General features: G+C 33.5%; 2 protein-coding genes across 4 annotated transcripts; one reads left to right on the forward strand and one right to left on the reverse strand.

Annotated features, from left to right (window-relative positions):
* Positions 1-3,828: 3,828 nt before the first annotated feature.
* On the reverse strand, positions 3,829-15,830 carry cep44 (centrosomal protein 44). 3 transcript variants are annotated; one of them, XM_073842350.1, is made up of 11 exons: positions 15,115-15,209; positions 14,825-14,915; positions 12,082-12,229; positions 9,214-9,351; positions 8,723-8,821; positions 8,479-8,637; positions 5,928-6,140; positions 5,422-5,482; positions 5,226-5,320; positions 5,106-5,140; positions 3,829-4,131 (listed from the first exon to the last, which is right to left on the reverse strand). In XM_073842350.1, exons 2-11 carry the CDS (start codon positions 14,911-14,913, stop codon positions 4,083-4,085), a joined length of 1,086 nt encoding a protein of 361 aa, XP_073698451.1. In that variant the 5' UTR covers positions 14,914-14,915; positions 15,115-15,209; the 3' UTR covers positions 3,829-4,082. The 3 variants fall into 3 exon arrangements, with proteins under 3 accessions (XP_073698451.1, XP_073698450.1, XP_073698452.1); XM_073842349.1 differs by having other exon boundaries at positions 9,205-9,351; XM_073842351.1 differs by lacking the exons at positions 14,825-14,915; positions 15,115-15,209 and adding an exon at positions 15,700-15,830 and having other exon boundaries at positions 9,205-9,351.
* On the forward strand, positions 15,637-25,286 carry fbxo8 (F-box protein 8). The gene is made up of 6 exons (XM_073842352.1): positions 15,637-15,840; positions 18,523-18,871; positions 20,606-20,732; positions 21,284-21,402; positions 21,593-21,789; positions 23,684-25,286. Exons 2-6 carry the CDS (start codon positions 18,531-18,533, stop codon positions 23,869-23,871), a joined length of 972 nt encoding a protein of 323 aa, XP_073698453.1. The 5' UTR covers positions 15,637-15,840; positions 18,523-18,530; the 3' UTR covers positions 23,872-25,286.
* Positions 25,287-27,077: the final 1,791 nt, after the last annotated feature.

Here is a 27,077-nt window from a genome sequence, read left to right on the forward strand (position 1 = left end):
TGAATACACTTATATTAAAATGCTACTTTTAAATGTTCCAAGGTTTTGTTTTGTTTTTCAAAAATGCTTGTTAAACCAGTTTAAATGTATGTAATATTGTAAACTGCTGTTTTCATCCAAATACATTCTAAATTCCTATATTTAACTTATATTTTAACTTAATAAAAGATGTTCATCTTTTGGTTATTGCTGTTGCCTCTATAATTCTGTGTGTGATTTTTAATTTCCAGCCCATTTTAAGTCAGCAATATAATAATTTTTAAACATCAGTTGACCTAAAACAACCTAGTATGTTGAGTAAAAACATTTAACCCATCCAGCTGAGTCAAAATAACTCAGCATGTGTTCTGTCCAATATTTACCCAGTGCTGGGTTGCCAAATAACCGAAGTTAGGGTGATTTTAACACAGACAGGTTGTTTTGACCCAGACAAGTTAAATGTTTAACCCCACCTTCTGGGAAGTTTTATTTAAATCAAATATTGCTTAAAATTATTACATTTCTTGCTAAAAATTTACCCAAAATAGGTTGGAAATTAACATTTAGACATTTAGCAGATGCTTTTATCCAAAGCGACTTACAAAAGAGGACAATGGAAGCAATCAAAATCAACAAAAGAGCAATAAAATGCAAGTGCCATGACAAGTCTCATTTAGCCTAACGCAGCACACGCAGCAAGTTTTTTTTTTTTTTAATTATAACAAATAAAAAGAAAATAGATAGAATAAAAAAAAAGAAAAAGCAAGCTAGTGTTAGAGGCCTAAAAATAGATAGAATACAAAAAGAACAGAGAAGCTAGTGGCTTTTTTTAGAGGGTGCTGGAGGGTCAAATAAAGATGGAAGAGATGTGTTTTTAGCCGATTCTTGAAAATGGCTAAGGACTCAGCTGTTCGGAGTGAGTTGGGCATTAGGTTGAGGGTACATTATATGTCCGTGAAAGTGATTGTGTGCCTCTTTGGGATGGCACAATAATGCCATTTATTAATAAGCTGAATAAATAATAATTAAATAATAAACATTTTTTTAAATTGAATATTAATAAATGCTCACCTTATGATTATTGCTGATGCCTTTAGTAATTATGTGTGTGATTTTTAATTTACAACCTATTTTGGGTTCATTTTAAACCAGCCACACTGTAAAAAGTTTTTACCAGATTCAACTTAAAAACTTAAGTTCAGCAGCTGCCTTAAAATTTTAAGTTAAATCATCTTAAAACTACAAGTCATTTTAACTTATTACAATAAAAATTAGTTAATTTAACTTAACATTTTAAGGCAGCTGCTAAACTTAAGTTTTTAAGTTGAATCTGGTGAAAACTTTTTACAGTGCACATAGCTATTTTTAAACAATAGTCGAGTTAAATAATACTACTAAGTTAAATAATTAACTTGCTACTAAGTGGCTCTTTCAATCTGACAAACTTAGACAAATCCAGATTAATTTCATTCTCAAAGCATTCGCTCTATAAACCCATAAAAACGGATTTGTAGCTGTACTGATTAAAAAACAACAACAACTGTAACATCTACTCCCATAAGCTGAGACTACTGAGAAACATGAATGTAGTCTCAAGGAGAGCAAAGAAAAAAATGCTTTTCCATTCACATCTGGCCCCTGCCAGAGGCCTGTCGATTCCACAGGGGGTTTCTGGGGCCCAAGTTATGATGTTATATGTAGCAAGGTCGGGATATGAGTCAGTCACATATATGAAAATGAACGTAACTTTAAAAAATGTATTTGTTTGCCAAGTTCTGGGAAATGTTTGAATTTAAACATTTTTTAAAACTAAAGCAGTGTTGTTGGGAAAAAAGTTTTTACCACTTCTTAAAAAAAAGACTTTTAGAGTCACATTAAAACATTAATTGCAATTTAAAACATTGCATTTTTATGTTTTTGATTAAATGAAAAAAGAAAAGTCAGCAGAACCCTGTAGCTAGTGGAGACAATGTGCAGCCCTTTAGTTTAGTGAGCTCCAGACACACATCAGTTTCCAAAGAATCTGTCTAAGTATCTCTCCCAACTCTGACTCTTATTCAATGCACACACACACCAAACAAGAAAGACTCTCCTTCAACATAACTACAGCGGTCATCTGACCTCTTTTCCTCCCCACGATTTCTTTGTGCCCGATTGATCTAAACAGAGCGATTCTCGTTGTGTCTGCAGTATATAGGGCACTGAATGGAACGTCTGGAAGAACGAACAGAGGTCAGTGACCCACTCTGTGTTGTCAACTGCAGAGAGAAAATCTACTGATGAAAAACAGTTTTACATCATTGCCTTGTACAGAAAAAGAAACACGAGAAGGGTAAAGCCGTCCTGTGAGACTAACAAATCAGAACTCTGATGTCTTCTTGTGAGACATTGCTGGGTCAAAGCCAAATCTTTACGCAAACTGAAATCTGATATATGTGATATCTTGTACATGACGCTCAACACCAAGAGACCATCCAAAGGTCATCTGACCTTAGAAATGTGATCAGATTACTAGCAATTATTTATAACATGGTCTGGCAGCTGTTTTTGAACAGTACGATTTATTATCTTTTAAAGAAAACTCTTCTGTTCACAAAGCCTGCATTTATTTGATCCAAAGTACAGCAAAAACGTCACAATTTTGAAATATTTTAATATTTAAAATAACTGTTTTCTATATGAATAGACTTTAAAATTTAACTTATTTCTGTGATCAAATCAAAATGTTCAGCATCATTATTGCAGTCTTCAGTGTCACGTGATCTTTCAGAAATCATTCTAATATGCTGATTTGCTGTTCAATAATGTTTTCATCATTATCATTTTTATCAATATTAAAAGTTGAGTACACTTTTTTTTAGGATTCCTTAATGAATAGAAAGATCTAAAGGTCAGAATTTATCTGAAATAAAAAGCTAAGCAAGGATGGCTTTAAATTGATCAAAACTGATGATAAAGAGATTTATAAAGATTTCTATTTCAGATAAATGCTGTTCTTCTGAGCTTTCTATTCATCAAAGAAACCTGAAAAAATTCTACTCAGCTGTTTTTAACATCATAATAATAATACATATTTTTTGAGCAGCAAATCAAAATATTAAAATGATTTCTGAAGGATCATGTGACTGAAATAATGATGCAAAAAATTCAGCTTTGAAATCACATGAATAAAATTACATTTGAAAACATATTCAAATAGAAAACAGTTATTTTAAATAGTAGAAATATTCCACAATTGTACTGTTTTTGCTGTGCTTTAGATCAAATAAATGCAGGCGGGGTGAGCAGAAGACAGTTCTTTAAAAAACATTAAAAATCTTACTGTTCAAAAACTTTTGACAGATAGTGAACATATTTCAGAAGTTGAGGATTCTTAAATTCTGCTAACAGCAACCTATAAGTCAGAAATTTGCTATTTGATCCCTTGCTCTGATCATTGTTGCCTAAAGTACAACATTAACTCCAGGTAAAAAGAAAATGGGGAAGAACTGGCCCTGGATCAGTACAGGAGAAGGTTTCTCCTTTCAATATTTCTGTGCTACTAACATCACCAAACAGAAAATAATCATTAAACAAGTTTCACAAACACTCCCCCGAGCACAGAGTCACATCCAGAACTCATGCCATTGGCTGAGTCTATGCGGTAAACTATTCAGGATGCTCAAACAAACAAAGTGCTGTTTTAATAGCACCACAGAGCCACAATGTTTATATACATTGTGGAAAAATGACATACATCTAACTAAACCCAGCATGGTCCCTAAATAGTGGTTAACTAGTTTATTTCTCTATTTTGGAGCATGTGCTAAAGAAAGAATAGTACAATAACAAATAAATGCCATTATTTTTAATGCACAATGACTGATGTTGGTTTCAGGACAGAGTGTAATACAGAAAACAAACTTCAGAGGGGGCCATGAACTAATTTACCATTAGGGTTTGCTTGGGTAGCAGTGACATCTAGAGGACAAGACACTTACTATGATGTTAATGCAACGGCAGAATCAGGTGGAAGGCCTAGTATTTGTAATAATATGAGGGTTACTAAATAATGACAGAACTTTTATTCCTTTAAAATAAGTTTTTCTGGACTGTGATCAAATTTACATTGTCGGCTCTATGTTTTGTAGAATGTTAGATGTATCCTTCATCCTGAAATGGGACAGAAAAAAAACAAACAAAAATGTATTGATGTGAAGTCCTTTGTCTAAGTATCAATTTGTCTTTATCACACAAATCACATATATACACTACCAGTCAAAAGTTTTTAAACAGTAAGATTTTAATACTTTTTAAGGAAGTTTCTTCTGCTCACCAAGCCTGCATTTATTTGATCCAAAGTGCAGAAAAACAGTACAAGTTTAAAATAACGTTTTTCTATTTAAATATATCTTAAATTGTAATTTATTCTTGTGATTTCAAAACTGATTTTTTTTAGCATGATTACTCCAGTCACATGATCCTTCAAAAATCATCTAATATTCTGATTTGCTGCTCAAAAAAAATACATATTTATTAGTAGTAGTAGTATTATGTTGAGAACAGCTGAGTAGATTCTTTTCAGGTTTCAGCTCAGAACAGCATTTATGTGAAACAGAAATCTTTTAACACAGTATAAATGTCTTTATCATCATATTTAAACAATTTAAAGCATCCTTGCTAAATAAAAGTATTCATTTCTATCATTTCTTTCCCAATTAAATAAATAAATAAAACCGACTCCAAGCTTTTGAATGGTATAGCATATAATGTTACAAAAGCTTTTTATTTCAGATAAATGCTGATCTTTGGAACTTTCTATTTAACAAAGAATTCTGAAAAAATGTACTGTTTTAAATATTGGTAATATTGATAATAAATGTTTCTTGAACAGCAAATCAGCATGATTTCTGAAGGATCATGTGACACTAATGATGCTGAAAATGTAGCTTTGATCACAGGAATAAATTACATTTGAAAACATATTCAAATAGAAAGTAAAATATTCACTATATTACTGATTTTGCTGTATTTTGGATCAAATAAATGCAGGCTTGGTGACTTTAAAAAACATTAAAAAGCTTACTGTTCAAAAAGGTTTGACTGGTAGTGTAAATAACTTATATTTATATATAAAGAACACTTACATGTAAACTATTCTGTCCAGCCTTTCTTTAAAATTCTAAGAAACAGAAAGAAAAAAAATATATAGCAGTTATTAACCAAACTTCTCTTGAACTTCACTTGGTGAGTGGATGGATAGTCACCTGGGGAGCTCTCGGAGGAGAACTGGCTGGAGTGTGTCCATTATCACTGATGTCAGACGGTGGTAGAATCACAGTAGAAAAGCCACTTGCAGATACTTCAGCAAAGATACAAATAGAAATCTCAAACATTTTTAGGTTTATGTAATGTAGTTGCTTTAAATTCTTGAAATTTTAAAGATAAAATGATTCTAAGTACCTTTGTCCTCTTTGACTCTACCATTGTCTGTGCTGAGGACACCCTCTCCTGAAATTAGACCCTATAGAAGTAGAGAAAACGATTTTGTAAGCACTATAAAATACATTAACTCATCTCATATTCATTACTTCTGCAATGTCAGCTTGTCATTTTAAAACAAATCCTAAAATAACACCCTCATAAACTGTTAGGCCGTTAATTTACTCAAAAATTCTTTTTCCTGAACGCATAATTTGCTGTATACTGGAATTTGACCTTTAAAGTGGCTTGCAGTCTTCCTAAAATACTGTATTTTCCAAATTAATTTCCCATTTTTTAAACTAACACATGTGAGAGCTTCGCTAGGGCATGTGTATTTGCACTGGAGAATGTCACTGCTTTTCATCACGCAGCGCAAGCTTGATCATCAAAGTGAGTTTTGGGAGAAAGCAGCATTATACCACAATTGCGATATAAATTCAATTTTACAGTTCCAAACCTCCAAACAGATGTTAAAACTCCTGTACCTGTGCTGAGGTCAGTGTCAGCCTGGTCTCCAGCAGCAGCACGCGACTCTCCAAGTTTTCCCACTGGTTGCTCTCGATGATAATCTTGCCAGCCAAGCTTTTCTCCAGAGCATGTATCCTGTGTTCCATAAGGGCCAATCGCTGCTCCAGTCTGCCAACACTTTCCAGAAGACGTACTTCTACACCCCTCAGCCGGCTCTCTAAAACATGCTCCTAAAGAGACAGCACGTGCATTAGATTGGATTGAACAAGTTCAGAACTCTGCAGAAGATTGTGTGTAGTAGGAATTGGCATGTTGAGTAATTGTGTAGCTGAGTTCTCTAACACGTTTGTTTTAATCACAAACATTACGTCACCAATAATGGTTTTAGGATCGAACACTAACAACCCAAAAAATGATCTAAAACTAAAGCCTTTCTATTAACAACAAGGTCGGCTGGGGAGAAAATTTAATGCTGCTTCTGTTTATGATATGCAACCAAGTTTCTTGTAAAGCTTCACAGTTTCTTTCAACTAGGGTTGTGCAATAATGAAAAATTTAGTATCTCAATATTTTCTGGAATTTTGTCATTTATTGTCCTGGTACTTTGACAGGTTTAGGACTGCTGTTTCTAGCTGACTACAAAAGATTTTGATGTTCTTCAAACTCTGTGCAGTGGTTAGTTTGCAGGAGAAACAGAAATTAACTTTTGCAATAGGTTTAAACTGATTTTTACCTTTATAATTAACTAATTAATTGTATGCATCATCTTTGGTGTCAAATTCTTAAATTTAATCAACAGTTACAAATGCATAAATAACGTTTTTTTATGTTTTAAAAACAAAATGTTGAACACAGATATTTGAAATGATTTGGGGGTACAAATCACCAGTAGGTGACAGCAAATCACTGCATGAGTGAGTCATTGAGTCATTCATTCAACATAACAAAACACTGTCCTGTGTTGATCAGAGATGCAAAACCCTTCTGCTGTGGCTTTGTTCTAGTTACAAACGCATAAATATTGTTTTGATATTTTAAAAACAAAACGTTGAATACTAATATTCGTATGAAACATACACTTCAAATATGAACCTAAAATCGCCAGTAGGTGGCAGCAAATCACTGCATGAGTGAGTCATTTATTCAACTGATTAGTTGAAATGATTCAGCTGATTGATTCAGTAACGAAACACTGTCCTGTGTTGATCAGCGAAGCTAAACCATTCTGCTGTGGCTTTGTTCTACAGTTACAAATGCATAAATGTTTTAATAATTTAAAAACAAAACCTTGAATACTAATATTCATATGAAAAATATACTTCAAATAGAAACCAAAAATCGCCAGTAGTTGGCAGCAAATCACTGCATGGTTGTGCAATAATGAAAAATTTAGTATCTCAATATTTTCTGGAATTTTGTCATTTATTGTCCTGGTACTTTGACAGGTTTAGGACTGCTGTTTCTAGCTGACTACAAAAGATTTTGATGTTCTTCAAACTCTGTGCAGTGGTTAGTTTGCGGGAGTAACAGAAATGAACTTTTGCAATAGGTTTAAACTGATTTTTACCTTTATAATAAACTAATTAAATGTATGCATCATCTTTGGTGTCAAATTCTTAAATTTATAGCTGAGTGAGTCATTGAATCATTCATTCAACCAAATCTTTGAATTTATTTGGCTGATTGATTCAGTAATGAAACACTGTCCTGTGTTGATAAGAGATTAGAAAAAGTTCTGCTGTGGCTTTGCTTTACAGTTACAAAAACATAAATAAATAATGTTTTGATGTTTTAAAAAACAATATTGAATACTGATATTCATATGAAAAATATACTTTAAAAAAACTAAAATCGCCAGTGGGTGGTGGCAAATCACTGCATGAGTGAGTCATTGAATCATTCATTCAACTAAATCATTGAATTTATTTGGCTTTTTGATTCAGTAACAAAACACTGTCCTGTGTTGATCAGCAATGCAAAACCATTCTGCTGTGAATTTGTTCTACAGTTACAAATGGATAAATAATGTTTTGATGTTTTAAAAACAAAACATTGAATACTGATATTCATATGAAAAATATACTTCAAACATAAACCTAAAATTACCAGCAGATGGCGGCAAAGTAATGAAAAACTATCCTGTGTTGATTAAAAATTCAAAGCCATTCTGCTGTGGCTTTGTTTGGAACTACTTTTGTCAAAATACAGCAAAAACAAGAACTGCTGTGCTTAAAAAGTAAGTCAATTAATACTACATTTCTTGTGTATTGAACACATTCGCTGATATTTTCATGTGACAATTACTATATCAGGTGATATAAATATAAAAGACTTTTAAAAAGTCATACCCTTATCTTGAATTTTGGGGGAATTCAAAATGTCACCTTTTGCTTGGTTTTTGCAATACACTCTATTATGTCAAACTGTCAAATAGAATAGTATTGTAGGCAATACATATCGCACACCCCTACTTTCAACCATAAAAGCAGACCACTTGGTGCACAATGTGTACTTAACTAGTTAATTCTCATACACCTCCCTGTGTACATGTATGATGTGCATTCTCACAATGGAATCCGTAGGTTGAGGTGAGTCCTCAAAGCGCTCACTGTCCCTCTTTTCTGTTTCCTCTTCCTGCTGTGGCTGCTCATCTGAGGAACATCTGATCTGAGCTGGTGCTGAGCTGCTGCCAAGATGTCTTTCTACTAGCGGCTGCTTCTGAGGTACCTAGGAGGGACAGAAACAGCTATAATAATAACAATAACAATAATAAGTTTATTTTCCAAAACACAAAGTTTACATGAATACTTACTGTCAGGGCTGTTAAGCCAAACGAGTTACTCTCAGCAGAGGGGATCTCATTTTTACTGCAGCTCTTGAACTGAGGCCTTCTCTTTGGCTTACTGACATGCTGTAATACAATATAATATAATAATTTACATCAATTCATAAACTGATAATTATATTACCATACAAACAATTATCTATTAGTATGTCAAATAAACAATAAAGATCTGATTAATTTAAACTTGTCTAAATAAATTAAAAAATATATATCATAAATATAATTTTAGATTCTACAAGTGAATTTAGGCACAAAACATTATGCACAGTAAGAAAAAAAGATTACATTTAACAGTGTTTTTTTAGATGATGATAGATGATGAAAGTAAAATAAATAATATTTACATACATATATTCATAAATGAATGAATGAAGGAATGAATGACGGTTAGTAGAATCAATTACCATACTTTATAAAAAAAACTGTATTTGGGTAAATCTTTGAGATACCTTGCTTACTTTAGTGAGTTCTTTGTGTTTGTTGAGAACAAGGCCAATGATATCACAGAGAATGATGGCTTTTCTCTCAGCAAAGCCAAACTGAAGGAACTGCTGTTTGGTCAACAGTGGCTTATAGCTGAAAACATCCCTCAAGACCTATATTTCAAGAGAGTTTCCCATGAAAATGCAGATAGAACAAAAGCAGTGATAAAATAAATATTACTACTTGCAGGGTTAATGTATTAAAGGAACTAGAAGGAAATGATCCCCTAAGTGGATTAAAATCACTAACAAAAATTTGATTTGTAGAATTTCTGCTTCAGGAGGGACTCCGGAGGAACCACCAAGACTAATCACAGGGATACGCCAGATGTAAACAGTGAGCTGTAGCGCACAGGGAAAATGACGAGTGGAAAAATATGACAAAACTGCTAAACACCACTTTCCTGTTGAATGCCAAGGTCCTCAAGGTAATATGATGGGACCACTAATTCCCCCCAGAATATTTCATGTGAGCAGCACATTATCCTAGGATGAAGGCCAGATCTCTTTTAGAGCTGCATGAGAGGTCAATGAACAGGAGGAAGTGCTGAAAGACAGAGCAGCGCTTCAGTCCCTCAGCTAAACGTACAGAATCGGCTTTGAGTTAATCTGAGATCAGACGACTTGGACCAACATGAAGGCCAGCCTCCTTCTTTTTTGTTCTCTAACTGCAGGAGAGAGACACGAACAGAGAATTGTAATTACTCAAGATTTGGTGGAGAAGAGATTCCAGTTGAACATCTGAATGCTTTGCTGGAGAATAGGGCTACAGATGCTCTGAATCAAATCAAATCTCTAGAGAGACCTGTGTTTCTGATGTGGGGGTTCAACCCTCCCAGATCAGGGACAGTGCCAATAAATAAGGCTATTAGAACAGGCAACACAAAGCCTGGCTTTGTAAATTTCATTACATGTGAAATTGCTTTAAAAAAAAAATCCACCTCATTAAAGGCAGAGTGAAAAACATTATCAATGACTAATTCATAGTTCTGAGCTCTATAGAGGTTGACCTTAAAAATTAACTTTCTGTCCCCATAACTGAGGAAAAAAGAACGTGCAACTTCTTTGATCCTTTTAAAACAACCAAGTCTTTAAAACCACTAGCTCTTGAAAGAAATTGCAAACAGTTTATAAAAGTCAAATTAAAAGAGGCTGCAATGTCAAAAAATGCATGCTTATAAAGATCTGTTCTTGATTTCAAATAAAATCATCCAATAACTAACTCAAACCCTAAACCATGAATGAGATTGATATATTTTAAAGGAATAGTTCCCAAATAAAAATGAAAATGATGTTTTAGTGAGTTTCTTTTGGTCAATAGACAGCAAAACCATTTGGTTAAAAGCATTCTTCAAAATATGTAACCCTGGTCCACAAAACCAGTCATAAGGGTCTTTTTTTTTTTAATTGAGATTTATCTTTAAGCTGAATAAATTTGAATTTCAACTACACTCTTAAAAATAAAGGTGCTTCACGATGCGATGAGAAGAACTTTATGTTTAAACGGTTCCATAGAGAACCTTTAACTTCTGAAGAACCTTACTGTTTCACAAAAGGTTCTTTGTGGCAAAAAAAGGTTCTTCAGATTATAAAAAGGTAAGAAAGAGATGGTTCTTTAAAGAACCTTTGACTGAATGGTTCTTTGTGGAACCAAAAATGGTTCTTCTATGACATCTGTGAAGAATCTTTTAGAGCACCTTTATTTTTAAGAGTGTATTTGAAAATCTAAAATCTGAGGTTGCAAACAAATCCAAATATTGAGAAAATTGCCTTTAAAGTTGTCCAAATGAAGTTCTTAGCAATGCATATTACTAATCAAACATTAAGTTTTGATTGACAAAATATCTTCATGGAACATGATCTTTACCTTAATATCCTAATCATTGTTGGCATAAAAGAATGACTGCATCGGTGCATCATAAAATAAAATATAAAAAAAAACAGCTTTGTCTTTCCTTAATTCCCCCTGTCTAGCTTGTACTAATCACAACAATGCATGAAACTTTGTATTATGAGCAATTTCTGTGTTTATTTGCCTCTTTATGATGAATCACTTCACTTTGAATAAAAGTGTCTACTAAAAGAATAAATGTAAATGTAAACAAGTAAAGGATGGAATACACTTCATGACTTTTGCCCCGATTTACAGTATTTAAGTCAGAGCCAGTCTGCAGATTTCAGTTAATTTTCATAGAAATTTTCATCATAAGTGTATGATGGTCACAGACTCTGATTTTTATGAGTTTATCCAGTTGGAGGATATCAACAACACAGATTGTTTTAATTTGTTATGTGTCTGCTAGCAACAAGGCGGAAATTTCTGGGTGTGATTGTTGTGATCTGAAGGATTTTAAGGTCTGGTAATGTATGATCCTCAGTCTTTAGTGTATGATGCCCAGTTTTCATGTGTATAAGTGTATAATGCCTAACTATTCAGATTTTCAAAATCATGTAGACCCGGTTTCATAGACAAGGCTTAGCCTAAACCAAGATTAGGCCATAGTTCAATTAAGACATTTAAGTAATTTTTATAAATGTGCATCTTGAGACAAAACAAAGGCACTGATGTATTTTAAGATCAGTCAGTGCAAGTTTCTTTCTGTTAAAACAGCTCAGGCTTATATTTTAGTCTAGGACTAGGCTTAAGCCATGTCTGTGAAGCCTGGGGTAGTGTATTCCAGCCTGCAATGAATTTTCATTGTTGGGCGAACCACCTCTTTAAAAACTTGTGTTCAGATATTTAAGTCACAGTTTAGTTAAAGGCTACTGTATAATATATGCATACAACTACATAAAAAAATTATGTATAGTACACAACATAAGAATAAAGTTAATGCAATTCACCTTGTAAACATTTTCAATAAATCGTAAATCATTCATTCCGGTTAGTTCCACGCCAGAATCAACCAGGAGCTCTGTGAGTGAGGGGGAAAAGGACGTGAGGGCAAAGCTCACAATAGGAAGACAAGCTGATGGATCTCCCACAGCCAATCTGGAAGAGTAAAACACAACATCAAATTATGAAGCACTGCTACTACTGACAAACCACTCATTAAAAACTGTCACAAAATCAACAGCACATAAATGTTTTAAATCAAATATAAAATGTATTTATTTTTAACATGGCAGCACAAAATAACAGTCTTAAATTGTCTGCAAGCTATTTTGAGTGTCGTGCTGGAGACAAATTAAGTCATCTTTCTGGACCGTCTCCAGCACATACAAGCCAAATGGATCTGTCTTTTTGAAAAGCATGTTGTGTTTGATGCATCTCACATCAAAACCTCTTCACTGAGCATCTGATGTGCAGCTTGGGATCCTGGTAGAGAAATGGAGCTGGTTTTTGTAAAGCCTGTTTACAAAATATCTCAGCACTGGAGAGGCTCCGGACAAGTATTCAACTTTCCAAACTTCAAAACAAAATACGGGACATGAAACACTGGCAAAACCCCATTTTGGATGTTTATACGAGTCAAGATGTTTAAAACCTAGGCCAAAAAAAAAATGGGGGTGGAATTGGGGACGTCAGCATCTAATGAATTACATCCCGCATATATCATCTCCGCTGACTCCATATGAAAAAGTCATTCAGAAGAGTTATGGATTCATAAAGCCTATATTGAGTCCTGGGAAATGAAGGAGATTTGTACCTTCTCAAAATTTAAGATTTGTGGTCACATTCACTAAAGGAGGTGCCTTTATTTATTTAATTTGAGGTTTAAGGAAGAATGTATAGGGACTAAAAATCTGCTTTAAACAGTAAAAAAGTTTCCTGTGCAGAGACACAGACTCCAAACAGTGATTCTTTCCACTAAACCAATGTTGTGTGACCCCCTTCATGACATTACTGTAAGAAAAAAAAAAACACCAAAATCAAAGGTTTTCTTTCATTTCCACAATGAAGACCTGTCTCTTTGACAGCTGATCAACCAGCCAATCTTTAAGCAGAGCAGGGTAGTAACGGATTACATGCAATCTGGATTACATAATCAGACTACAGTTGCTTGTACATGATTACATTTTCACACAATAGCAATAAACTATTCAAAATTTATTTTCACACAGAGATCAGTCATTGGTCAGGTGGCTACACAACATTTGCCCACTGGATTTAAAGAAATCATTTTAGGTTTAAGTTTCAACTACTGATGAACACATTCATTTTTATTTGAATTATCTCTTAGCAGGTTATTTAACATTTTAAAGTCTTTGTCTTTCAAAACCAATAAAATGCACAAATTAACAGTATATATTATTTAATGCAGGCACTCCCAAACTTTTTTTGGCAGCCAAACCTTTCACCAAATATATTTACTTAAAGTACCCCTGGCCCTGAGATTATTATTTATATATATACACACATATATATATATATATATATATATATATATATATATATATGCAGGTTAATGGAGTAGTTCACTTTCAGAACAAAAATTTACAGATAATATACTCACCCCCTTGTCATCCAAGATGTTCATGTCTTTCTTTCTTCAGTCGTAAAGAAATTATGTTTTTTGAGGAAAACATTTCAGGATTTCTCTCCATATAATGGACTTCTATGGTGCCCCCGAGTCTGAACTTCCAAAATGCAGTTTAAATGCAGCTTCAAAGGGCTCTAAATGATCCCAGCCCAGGAAGAAAGGTCTTATCTAGCAAAAGTTTCTAAAAACATTTACAATTTAAATGCTTTTTAATCTCCACACTGAGTACACACAGAGCTAGATAAGTCGAGCATTTGGGGTTGAAAAGTATATAAATTTTAATTTTTTTTTTTTAGAAAATAACGTTCGTTTTGCTAGATAAAACCCTTCTTTCCTCAGCTGTGATCGTTTAGAGCCCTTTGAAGCTGCATTTTGGAAGTTCAAACTCAGGGGCACCATAGAAGTCCATTATAGGGAGAGAAATCCTGAAATGTTTTCCTCAAAAAACATAATTTCTTTACGACTGATGAAAGAAAGACATGAACATCTTGGATGACAAGGGGGTGAGCACATTATCTGTACATTTTTGTTCTGAAAGTGAACTACTCCTTTAACAAAACATTGATTTTTTTTTTTTTTTAGTAAGTGTTTTATCCTGATTGTTACCCAGCAATGGCTAATTTTGTTTAGTCTGTGGTGTAAAAATTAGCAATTAAAGAAAAAACACTTAAGCAAAACATGGTCAAACCTAAGTGTCTGAATAATCTAATCCCAAATTTTACTAGTAGTCCACTGTATAAAGGTTTTGTGGGTATAATATGTCACAGTTTACTTCATTTTGCTATCCTCACTTACACAAATGAACTATATATAAATATTAATATCAGAATAATTTTTGGTTTCACTGTATATACCGTAGCCAGGTATATAACCTTAGGTTTTCTATAAAAAAGCTCACATTTTCGAAGCATTGTGCTATCCACTTTTGTGTGTATATGCATGTTAGGTTTGTGTTTATGTATTAGAGCCTGGCTTCTCCATACATTATCTCCAGTTGTGTTCCACAGAAGTTAACGTAGTTATTCTAGGTTTAAGCAACATAAAGTTAACTAAATAATGAGAGAATTGTAATTTATTCTTTTAACATTCAGCACATTTCATACCTTTGATAATCCACTTCATTTGGATACTTTAGAGAACGGAGAGACGCTTCCAGCTTTCTCAGACATCCTTTCAGATCACCAGTGGTCATCTCTGTTGTTTTTAGGATGGATTTAATCAGGAATTGCACTTATATTAATACGTTTAAACACATACCGCTGTCAATTTACTATTCATTGGCCATACAATGTAATAATATTGACATGTTGTTTTAACAAGTACATCTTTTGTTTTACTTGATTATATTTCGCACTCAATTTGCTTTTGTAATACAATAACAACTGTGTCTTACCGATGGTTGAATTTTACAGTAAACCAGAGTTATTGTTAATTCTTCCTTTTTGTTTTTGCCGCTGAAATATTCGGTTTTGTTGTGATAGGTTTCTACGCACGACGGTTTAACCCAGGATTTCACTTCTACACATTCACTTCTTCTAAATATTTTCCAGTAAAAAGGTTTTGTGTTAAACGCAAAGCATATGTTTACAAATTTGGTAATACAATTGAATGAAATTATTTATTTACGATGATTTTATTTAATTACTTCACGTATATATAAATTATGATTTATTATTTATTTGATTAATTTAATAATTACTTATTTCATTCCATTTGTTTATTTACTTTATATTTTCTATTTATATTTTGATTATTATTTTACTTTTAAATAGCCATACGATTTTGACAAAAACGATTACAAAAACTCTTTAATCGAAAGTGCAAGTGTATGTACCTGTGGTTAATTTACTCTGCGAGATTTGCGTCACTTCCACCAATAACAAGAAACGTCAGTCAGGCCAGAGTGGTAGAGGAGGCGGAGAGATAGGCAGGAGGAGCGAGTGAACACATGAATGATAGTGTCATAGGATTGTCTCACCTCGATCAGCAGCGTTGGAGCTGTCAAGATGGCTGTCCTAGGCTCCTGTTAAGGGACTGCGATAATTTCATCCGTGAGACAGTGGCAGATCAGCAAGTCATTTCGTCGCGGCGGCGGTAGAAGTATTTCATATACACAGAGGTGGGTGGTGCTGCTTTGAGCGATTGACGCTGCGAAAATAAAAACAGAAGAGTTCCATGCGTCACTTGGCGCAACGTCCAATCAGAGTTCGCGTTTGTGTGTCAAATTGCCATTTCAACCAATTGTTTTAGAGCGAGGCGGGACTTTGTGCTTCAGCCAAACATGATGGAAAACCTATTGCTTAGAAAATATAAACTGTAGATTCGTGTGTCAGTCATTAAACATAGAAGTTAAGTAGAGTGAAACCTTAAATAACATAGATTTATTTATTATGTAACATCTCAGAGCTTAAATGTATTTGTTTTATACTTATGTAATGTGTCAGAAGAGTTCTTCTTTGTTAGGCTGAAATCTGAAAGGCTACTGATATGCAAATAAAGGCAGAACATTTAGGTCAGGGTTATATTACGTTCTAAGTACTTTTTGCGTAACCAACTGACCTAAAATGTATTTTTAAGACACTGTAAATAGGATTTTGTGCTGTAGCTGTTCTTTCCAGCTTGTCATTGTATTGTCACAATTTACAGTAAACAGTTCGTTGTCAAGAGTAACATGGGGTTGCCAGACCTGTGTACTTTCAGTTTTAACAGGCATACAAGAGTTAGCTTATGCTAATCCAAAAAAAGTTCATAAAATAACTTTAATAAGTGTAATTTTTCAAAAACAAAAAAAACATTTAAGAGCTGCTCCTGCCTGTAGGCAAAGCAGATGGAAATTGCTTGTAAGAGTTCATTGACCCTGTTCAGATTTCCGGTCCATGTTTTAAGCAGGTCTAAGAATTCCCAAGCTCCTCCTACAGAAAGCCAAAGAGCAGGTGCAGTGGCATTACGTCAGTCCCGAGCAGGTATATGTCAAGTTGATATGAGAAAGACTGTCATGTTAGAGACTAGGCGACAAGCAGAGCAACCAGAGAGCATTCAAGAGGCCATTAAAGACAAGAATAACAAGGCTTCTCAGCGATAGAGACATGTTTTAGAGAGAAAGACCCTTAAAGGGAGTCAGACAGGGCCACATAAAAAGGCTTAATGCATATCTCCAAGAGAGGATTAGTGCTACTGCAGTGGAGATAAAGCTGCCATCGGGGGTTTTATTTCCCAGCTGACTACTGCACACTAGCACTAAAAACAGTTTCCTATTGGCTGTTTTGCTTTGATGAGGTAAGGACTCGGGGACCTAACTGAAATGATCTAAATCAAGAATAATGTGCTGAGAGCTTGAGGACTCTGGATTACTCTGGTTTAGTTGATAGGAACAAAAGGCAGAGAGATAAAAGGCTTTACACACAAATTTTCCTTTAATAATAAATAAATAAATACAGAAAGAGATGATATCATATACAAATGCTCTCAGCAAAACAAGAAATGAAAGCAGGATGGCTTGTCCATATCAAATGTCTCAGATGGCTGAGATTACATCAGCTTCTTCTGCTTAATGTATATGAAATCAAAAACAGAAACTGATTTGCTGTAAGTCCAGAACTCTCAGTAATAACAAAAAAAGTATGTTACACATGCACCATATCATTTTTTTTAATAGTCTACAGTTTAAAAGTCACATTCATAGTATTACAAAAGATTTCTATTTCAAATAAATACTCTTCTTTTGAACTTTGCATCATGCAAAGCATTCAGCATTGTTAATAATAATTACCATTATTAATAATTAAGCTCTAGTAACTGATAAATATTGAACACCAAATCAGCATATGTGCCTCTGGACCACAAAACCAGTCATAAGGGTCTTTTTTTTTTTTTTAAATAAAATGTATACAGCATCTGAATTTTAAATAAATAAACTTTTCATTGATGTATGGTTTGTTATGATAGAACAATATTTGGCCAAGATACAACTAGTTGAAAATATGGAATCTGAGGGTGCAAAAAAATCTAAATATTAAGAAAATCTCCTTTAAAGTTGTCCAAATGAAGTTCTTAGCAATACATGTTACTAATCAAAAATTCAGTTTTGATATATTTACAGTAGGAAATTTACTAAATATCTTCATGCAACATGATCTTTACCATTAAAAGAAAAATAATTTTGACCCATACAATGTATTTTTGGCTTTTGCGACAAATATTCCTGTGCTACTTAAGATTGTTTTTGTGGTCCAGGGTCACAGAATGATTTCTGAAGGATCATGTGACACTGAAGACTGGAGTAATGATGCTGAAAGTTCAGCTTTTCGATCACAGAAGATTTAAAATGTATTTAAAACAATTATTTTAAATTGGAATATTTCACAATATTACTGTTTTTCCTGCATTTTTGATTAAATACATGCTGCTTTAAAGTACAAAAGTGCGTAAATGCTCCTTTAAATATACACACTACAGTTGCTACACTGTAACAAGTTTTCACCAGTTTCAACTTAAAAACTTAAGTTTAGCAGCTGCCTTAAAATGTTAAGTTAAACCAACTTAAGTAATTTAAACTCACAAGTTAAATCAACTCATTTTGATTGTAATAAGTTCAAACGACTTGTAGTTTTAAGCTGATTTAACTTAAAAACTTGAGTTTAGCAGCTGCTAAACTTAGGTTTTTAAGTTGAATCTGGTGAAAACTTTTTACAGTGTACACAAGTTATGAAAACTAGTATTATAGTATACTATTTTAATGCATTGAGGGCTGAAGACCCTAAAGATATTGAATTGAATTTCACTCAAATGCAACTTTTTTCAGATCTGCAGATGGGTCAGGGTTTGTGGAGGGTGGCGAGGAACCAGCAGCTGCAGCAGCAGTACAGTGAACAGTGCTTCCTCCAGCGGGAGAGAGAGCGGGGCCGAAGGGCGGGGCCCCCACTGGCTGAGCCGATGCAGCAGCGCCGCACACCGCAGTGCCAGGTGCCCGGCGCCGACATCAGCCACCTGCTGCGCGTCCGCAAAGGCAAAGATGAGCAGGGCTTCATCGATCTTGAGATGCTGCCGCCTGAACTCAGCATTACCATCCTTTCCTACCTGAATGCTACCGACTTGTGCCTGGCCTCCTGTGTGTGGCAGGACTTGGGAAATGATGAATACCTGTGGCAGGGGTTAGTGATGTGTTTCGCTTCCATATGAACACCAGTCTAAGTATTTTCTCAAATATTATTTCAGTAATAATCGAGGGAGAGCTGCATAAGGAAACTAACTACCTGTCAAAAGTGTGGAATAATTAAAAACATTTTTTTTAAGTCTTTCATGCTCACCAAGGGTGCATTTAATGGATTTATTTAATAAAAAATACAGTAAAACAGTAATAAATGTGAAATATTTTTGCAATTTAAATAACTTTTCTATTTTAATCATTTTAAAATATTTATTTGTATTATTATTTTTATTTAATATTAATATTTTCAGTGTTACATGATCCTTCATAAATCATTATAATGCTCTGCAATTATCAATTGTTATTAGTATTCAATTTTTTTTTTAAACTATACACTGCTGTTCAGAAGTTTGGGATCAAAAAGAAAAAAAGTGTTTTTTTTTAAAGTCTCTTATCAAGGCTGCAATTATTTGACCAAAAATACAGAAAAAAATAGTAATATTGAAAAATTGTATTATAATATACAATAATGGTTTCTATATTAATATACTTTAAAATACAATTTATTTCTGTGATGCAAAGCTTAATTTTCATCAGCCATTACTCCACTCTTAAGTGTCACGTGGTCCTTCAGAAATCATTCTAATATTCTGATTTATTATTAGAATTATTTACGTTGGCAACAGTTGTGCTGCCAAAACTTTTTGTGGAACATGTGATGCCTCTTTCAAGATTCTCTGATGAATAAAAAGTTAAAAAGAACAGCATTTGTTCAAAATAGAAAACTTTCCTAACAATATAAGTCTTTTCTATCACTTTTTATTAATTTAACACATCCTTGGTAAATAAAAGTATTAATTTCTTTCAAAAACAAAAGAAAGGATAAAAATTTTCTGACCCCAAACTTTTGAACGGTAGTCTATGTTGTTAGAAAAGATTTCTGTTTTGAATAAACGCTGTTTTTTTTTTTTACTTTATTTATTAAAGAATCCTGAAAAAAGTATCACAGGTTCCAACTAAATATTAAGGAGCACAACTGTTTTTTCAACATTGATAATAAATCACCATATTAGAATGATTTCTGAAGGATCATGTGATATTGAAGACTGGAGTAATGATGCTAAAAAAATTCAGCTTTGATCACAGGAATAAATTAGATTTTAATGTATATTAAAATAGAAACACATTATTTTACATCCTAATAATATTTCACAACAGTGTTGGTAAGCATAAGAAACTTCTTTAACAAACATTAAAAAAAATCTTTTGAACAGCTGTGTATGTTGAAAACAGTTTTTGCTGCTTAAAATTTTTGTAGAAATCATGATACTTGATGCACAAAAAATTTGAAACAACAGCATGTATTTAAAATAGGAATATTTAGTAACATTATAAGTGTCTATGTTTTTACTTAAAAATAATGAAAGCATTAATTTCTTTCTTTTTTTATTGCTTATCTTACTGCAAACTTTTGAAAAGTAATGCATCACAGTTTCCACAAAAACGAGCAAACAAAAATCATTCCATACTTTGTACGGTATACTGTTTCAATAGATTTTATGCAAACTAAATTACATTGATTATTTCCGCTTTTAGATTTTCAGATTATAAATAAATACATTTTATTAAAAAAAAATATTCCCTATTTTTTTTTTTACATTTTCACTACTAGAGAAAGTGTTCTATGTGTTAGCATTTCTCTTATTTAATTTCTTGTTTTTCTTTGTCTGCCCTCTAGCTTGTGCAAGTCCACTTGGGGTCACTGTTCCATATACAACCGAAGGCTTCCATCTGGATTTTCATATAGAAAACTCTACATGGAATTAGATGAAGGAAGTCTAACCTTCAACGCCAACCCGCAAGAGGTACAAAAAAGACCAACTTTTGTTCTGTCTTGCCACAATAATATCTCCTTAATTAGAGGCCAAACCATTTAATGTTCAAATGGGCAAAGAGACAGAGAAACGATCATAGCCACAGTGTGCTTTGGAAATACAATGCTGACCAGCTAGCAATGATTAATATGACGGTTTCCTCCTCCACCCTGTAAATTCCCACATAACCCCAAAATGCTCATACTGCAGACTAAATATATTATTTTTACAAGCTCACCTAGAATGAATAATGGTGCATGACATAAGCTTTTAGACCACAACCCGGATTATAACGAAATGGATGGCTTTTCTCTCATGCAAGCTGCTCTTAAAACATCATTTCTGCTCAAAGATGCATTCGAATGTCTTGACTCCCCCTCGCTCGTGTCTTAGGTTAGATTAGCAAAGCTTTAGCTGTCCACTTAAAGGACATGCGATAGCCTTGCTCCGGACTAAACCACGCTGTCTGGTAAAAAAGCGACCCCTCCTTTTCTTTTCCCCCTAATCCCCACACCCTGTTTTATGTGGCTTTTTTCATTCAGGGTATCAGTTACTTCATGTCCAGAGGTATTCTTGTGGACCACCCGAAGGAAATTGCCAAGTTTATCTTCTATACCAGAATGCTGAATTGGAAGATGCTGCGGATTTATCTTGATGAACGGTTTGTTTGTTTTTATCCTATATTATGTCTTTTATTATTGTATAAGATGTGCAGTCTCTGTGTATGTCAATATGATGAACACACAAATAAATACTAATCTACAACTGGTAATACCTTAATTTAGTTTAGCTTTGAACAGTATTGTGCTGCTGATAATTAAAAATGTGTTTTAAAACTACTGTGTTTGCAGGCGAGATGTCTTGGATGAGCTTGTCACACTGCATAACTTTAGTAACCAGTTCCTCCCTAATGCACTGAGAGACTTCTTCAGACACATTCATGCCCCGGAGGAGAGGGGCGAGTACCTGGAGACCCTCATCACTAAGTTTTCTCACCGTTTCTGTGCCTGCAACCCTACTCTGGTACGGGAAGTGGGCTTAAGTCCTGGTAAGTGAAGTTTAGTCATAAAAGATCCCAGACTTGCACTTGTATATCAGCAGGTCACAGAGATTTTTGCCTTCAAGCAAAAATTATAGCTGAAAAACTGGTTCCAGTGTTGGTACATACAAAACACAGATTGCAGGATTGGTATTGTAATGTATTGATTTGTCAACCAGCTTCAGAGCTGCGTGTTCAACGTGAGAAATCCTTGTACTAACACTGTCGTTCGCTTCTAAAGCTGAGCTAAGCCTGCTGACTTAAAGTGTTAGCACAAGAGCACAAGAGGACCCTGCACTGAGTCCAACCAATCAAAGTTACCTTCTGCAATAACATGTGACTTGTAGTGCATGCGTGCTACTGTACAAGCAGGAAGATTTATTATAAATTGCAGAGAGAGCTCACTATTCGAGATGTGCTCTTGCATCTTAACACAAGAGGGTTTTTTTATCTTTATATTTGTATCATAACATTAAGGATTTAAACAGAATTGTGTAGGCATGAAGATCATGAAGATATTTTGGATAAATTCTTTGAAGTATGCAGAGCAGTGTCACATGTATAATCAGATTTGTTCCTAAATTCCATGGATTTCAATCTACGTCAAAAGTGAGGAGCAAAACTGGATTTATAAAGGCAAACACTGTGTGGAAATGTTATGCATACCTTTTTAGGCTCATATATACCACTAAATGAAACAATCCAACATTGTTTGGTAAAATGTAAAGATAAATAGGCAATTATAATATGTGCACATTTGAGCTTGCTTTGTGATCATTTATAATTATACTGGTGAAATTAAAAAATGTGTTTATTTAAAAACACATTGTAAATTGTAAATGTTATTACAATGTAAAATAAAATATTTATATTTTAATATACATTAAAATCAAATGTATTCCTTTGATCAAACCTGAATTTCCAGCATCAGTACTCTACTATTTAGTGTCACACGATCCTTCAGAAATCATTTTTAATATGCTGATTTATTTTTTTTAGGATTTTTTTAGCATTTATTTAAAATAGAAATGTTTTTTAACAATATACACTACTGTTCAAAAGTTTGAGGTCAGTAAATTATTCTCTTTTTTTAAAAGAAATTAATACTTTTATTCTGCAAGGTTTGTTAAATTGATAAAAAGTGATAGCAAAGACTTTAGGGAAGAAAAGATTTATATTTCGAATAAATGCTGTTCTTTTTTACTTATTATTAATCAAAGAATCCTGAAAAGGGTTCCAAAAAATATTTGGCAGCACAACTGTTGCCAATATTGATAATTCTAATAATAAATCAGCATATTAGAATGATTTCTAAAGGATCATGTGACACTTTAAGACTGGAGTAATGCCATTGTTTTATATTGTAATAACATTTCAGAATATTACAGTTTTTTTTTTCTGTATTTTTGATTAAATAAATGCAGCCTTGATGAGCATAAGAAACATATATATATATATAAATATCAGTGTCATTTTAGTATCTTTGGGTACAATTGTAGTTTTAGTAATATTTTGTATCAGTTCTTATTTTTATGTTTTCCGTTTTCACATTGTGTTTTTGTCATTTTTAGTTTATTTTCATTTAAAAGTTTCTTTTTGTGTATGTCTATGTAGTTTTTGGAATGTTTTGTACTTTAGTATGTCAAGTTAAAATAATATTTTAAGGAATCTTTATGGCTGTTTTGTAGATCAAGTTGATGCGCTTGTGGGATGCATTTAGGAAACTGTTTTCTACCTATGGACACTTCATAAATTGTCCATAAAAACATTTAAGAATCATTCTCTATATGCCCCTATTAATGAGTTTTCTGCATAAAGCAAACATTTTTATTTTAGGTAGGAGTTACAGCGTTGGCTTGGCTAAACGTCATAAACAACACACCTCTCTTTTCTGGTTTTGCAGATGCAGTGTATGTGCTGTGCTACTCCCTCATCCTTCTCTCCATCGATCTGACCAGCCCTCACGTAAAAAACAAGATGTCCAAGAGGGAGTTTATCCGAAACACACGGCGAGCTGCTCAGAACATCAGCGAGGACTTTGTAGGGCACCTCTATGACAACATCTATCTGATCGGCCACGTGGCGGCCTAGGCACTACAGCGCTTGACACGTTAGAGAAAGAGACTGCTGGCACGTAAAACATTAGCGACTGCACTAGGAAGGATTCTGCTTGAAGCTGGAAGAAACACTGTCAGAACTCTGCAGGTCGTTTTAAACTGAAGTCTTGTGAGTGAAGCCCTTGAAACGATGTGCTGCATTGCATTGCAAAGGAGTCGAGGACAGCCACAATGTGAAGAGTCAGTTGTTAGCAGGCTAGCAATGGTAGCGACAAGGTTTATCTACCACAAACCGCTTAAACATGCAAAACCATGTAGCTAGGTGAAGATATACGAGATAAGCTATGAAGTCAGTTAAAGCTGAATGTAGACTTTATGGGGCTTACGTCATATTTACAAAGACGTCTTTTTTTCTCATTCAAGTTTGGAAACCTCTCATGCTTATCGAATGAATGTCAGATTTTTTGCCATATCTATAAAAATTCAGGCAAGTCAAAGACATTCAGTCTACAGTCACTGTGATATCAAAAATTGACAGACTACAACAGCACACCTATAATATTGATTATGAACAAAAGCATTTTTTACTTTCTTGTTTTAGGAGGCTTTGTGCATTGTCTCATCCTCTTAACGAAGAGTAAAACCCTGTGAGACATTGTATGCACTGAATTTTTATTGCGTATCTTTCATAGGTTTGGTATATTTCTACACACAAACACTTCATACAACCAATCTGTTTCATCTGAACATCCGAGTATGTTCGAGAGATGCTTTCTTTTTCTCAAATAATTCATTGGACATTTTAGTTGGAATAATATAAATTTGGGTATTTTTCTTTCTTTTCTTTTATTCAGACTTACTACAATTGGGTGCCAATAGTGAGGAATAAATACTAAATATATACACAATAATACGTAAAATTATTATTCACACAAGCTGCATAGTTTAATTTAATGTTGGACATTTTATTTGCACATAATGTATATATTTAAGTACAGAGATTTATAAACATTAAATTTTATTTTGGAGTATTTTAACTAAGAGTTGTGGTTATTCCCTTAATTAAAAGAGTGGATTTTCTCCTTTTGCACTTTTTTTGGCATATTTAACCATGGCACAGTGCTATAAGCACTCTCAGAAACTACTCAGAAAACTGCTGCAGCATTTATTTGTGAAATGTCATGCCAACAACTACATAATTCTGACCATTTTTATCCAGTGCTGAATTAACTGTAATTTTAATAACAGATTACAGCCTTCCCTGTTTTTTTTTTTCTTTTTTCGGTTCTTTGTTTTTTACTATGCTCTGCATTAAGTAGGTATTTATCCAGCAAATGCAATTCTATTTGAACAAATCTGCCTACCTGTAGTTAAATTGCAGAAAAGGTTTGTTTAATATAGATGATAACACTGGACTAACGCACTTATAGATTGTATCAAAAAATAAAACTTTGAAAATCACTGTTTGCATTGTGTCCACTGATCTTTAGCATAAAAACGCATGTAAGTGACATTTAATTTAATTGACAGGAAAAACAAAAAACAACTAACTTACACCAGTAATGTTTTTTTTTTTTTTCGTAAATCGCCATTTAAATTACGCAACCTATCTTCATTTAACAATCTAATATGCCATTTGTGACCATGGACCACAAAACCAGTCATAATGGTCAATTCTTGAGATTTGAGATACCGAATAAATAAGCTTTTCAATGATGTATGGTTTGTTAGGATAGGACAATATTTGGCCGAGATACAACTATTTGAAAATCCGGAATCTGAGGGTGAAAAAAAAAACTTAATATTGAGAAAATCGCCTTTAAATTTGTCTAAATTAAGTTCTTAGCAATAAATAGTATTAATCAAAAAAATACGTTTTGATATATTTACGGTAGGAAATTTACTAAATATTTTCATGGAACATGATCTCTAATATCTTAATGATTTTTGGCATAAAAGAAAAAAATAATAATTTTGACCCATACAATGTATTTTTGGCTATTGCTACAAATATACCCTGCTATAAAACTGGTTTTGTGGTACAGGATTACTTTTATTCTTGAAAATTAGAGAGCAACATTTACTGGAAATACAAAACTAAAATTAAAACTAATTATCGCATTGAATGTAATACATATAATTTACGGAAGACGTCACAAGAGAATTATTGTTTCTCAAGTTAATTTGAAGCAAAAAAAAAAAAGTCTGTGATTATTAGACAGTTCATTGCTGGGATGTAAAAAAAATTATATATTTAATTGAAAAGAAATTATGCTACACATTTATTCAATTACGATTAAGAGAAGTACACTAGTTGTTCTGTAGCTTTTAGGTATGCGCCCATAAATTATCTTTAAAAAATAAACCTACGCTGACAAATATTGACTGGTGTAAAAAGTGTGACAAGTGGCCCCAGTTTCCCCTTACGTCTTATAATAAAACGAACTATATGATTCATTTTATTACTTTGCCCGACCTCGATATGTCATGCACAAGGGAAAACAATAAAAGTTTTATTCAATGAAAATACGCGTTAATTTTTTTTTTTTTTTTTTTCAAATATATGGCCTATAGCAGGCCCATACTTTTTCGGTTTTGTCTATGGATTTATCAAAGGCTTGTCGTTAAAATGTTGTTTATCTGTGGTGACGTTATGTTTCTCAGGTCTAATGGCAGAGTTTTGGCTATAATTTGGCATGATTGATGAAGTCCTGGCCTTCGCTATGACTGCATTTCATCAATACAACTGGCTCAACAACAGCGGGAGCCTCTCTGACGCCTGAAATTGCGTCTGGTCTACCTGACACCGCGGAGAAAATGCAAAGACCTTGTGATTTTGACACTTCAGGGATGACTGGGAAATAGTAACCGTAGCTTTTTAAAACTATTTAAATAAATCAATAATAATAATTTAGTTTTAAATATAAAAAAGAAAGAACGAAATATCATGAAATCGAAATAGCCTAATTGTTAAGTCTAAGAGTCATCCGATAATTATTATAGCTACAATTATACATTAATATCAAAAGCAGGAGGTGATCTGCGCGGCATGAAAGAGAATGACAGACCTGTTATTATTATTTTGGAAATGCTGCTTTTCCTGGGAAAGTGCTTTGCAGTATTTTAATAGTGTTTCTCTCACGCAATTGGTTCGTCGACTTGGAAGCCAAGCAGATGCCAAACGTCATGATGCTCAAAAAAATAGAACCACAATTGCCAGCCCAAAGGTCTCCGTTTTTA

This window comes from Garra rufa, chromosome 6, assembly GCF_049309525.1.
Source record: "Garra rufa chromosome 6, GarRuf1.0, whole genome shotgun sequence".
Taxonomy (NCBI): domain Eukaryota; kingdom Metazoa; phylum Chordata; class Actinopteri; order Cypriniformes; family Cyprinidae; genus Garra; species Garra rufa.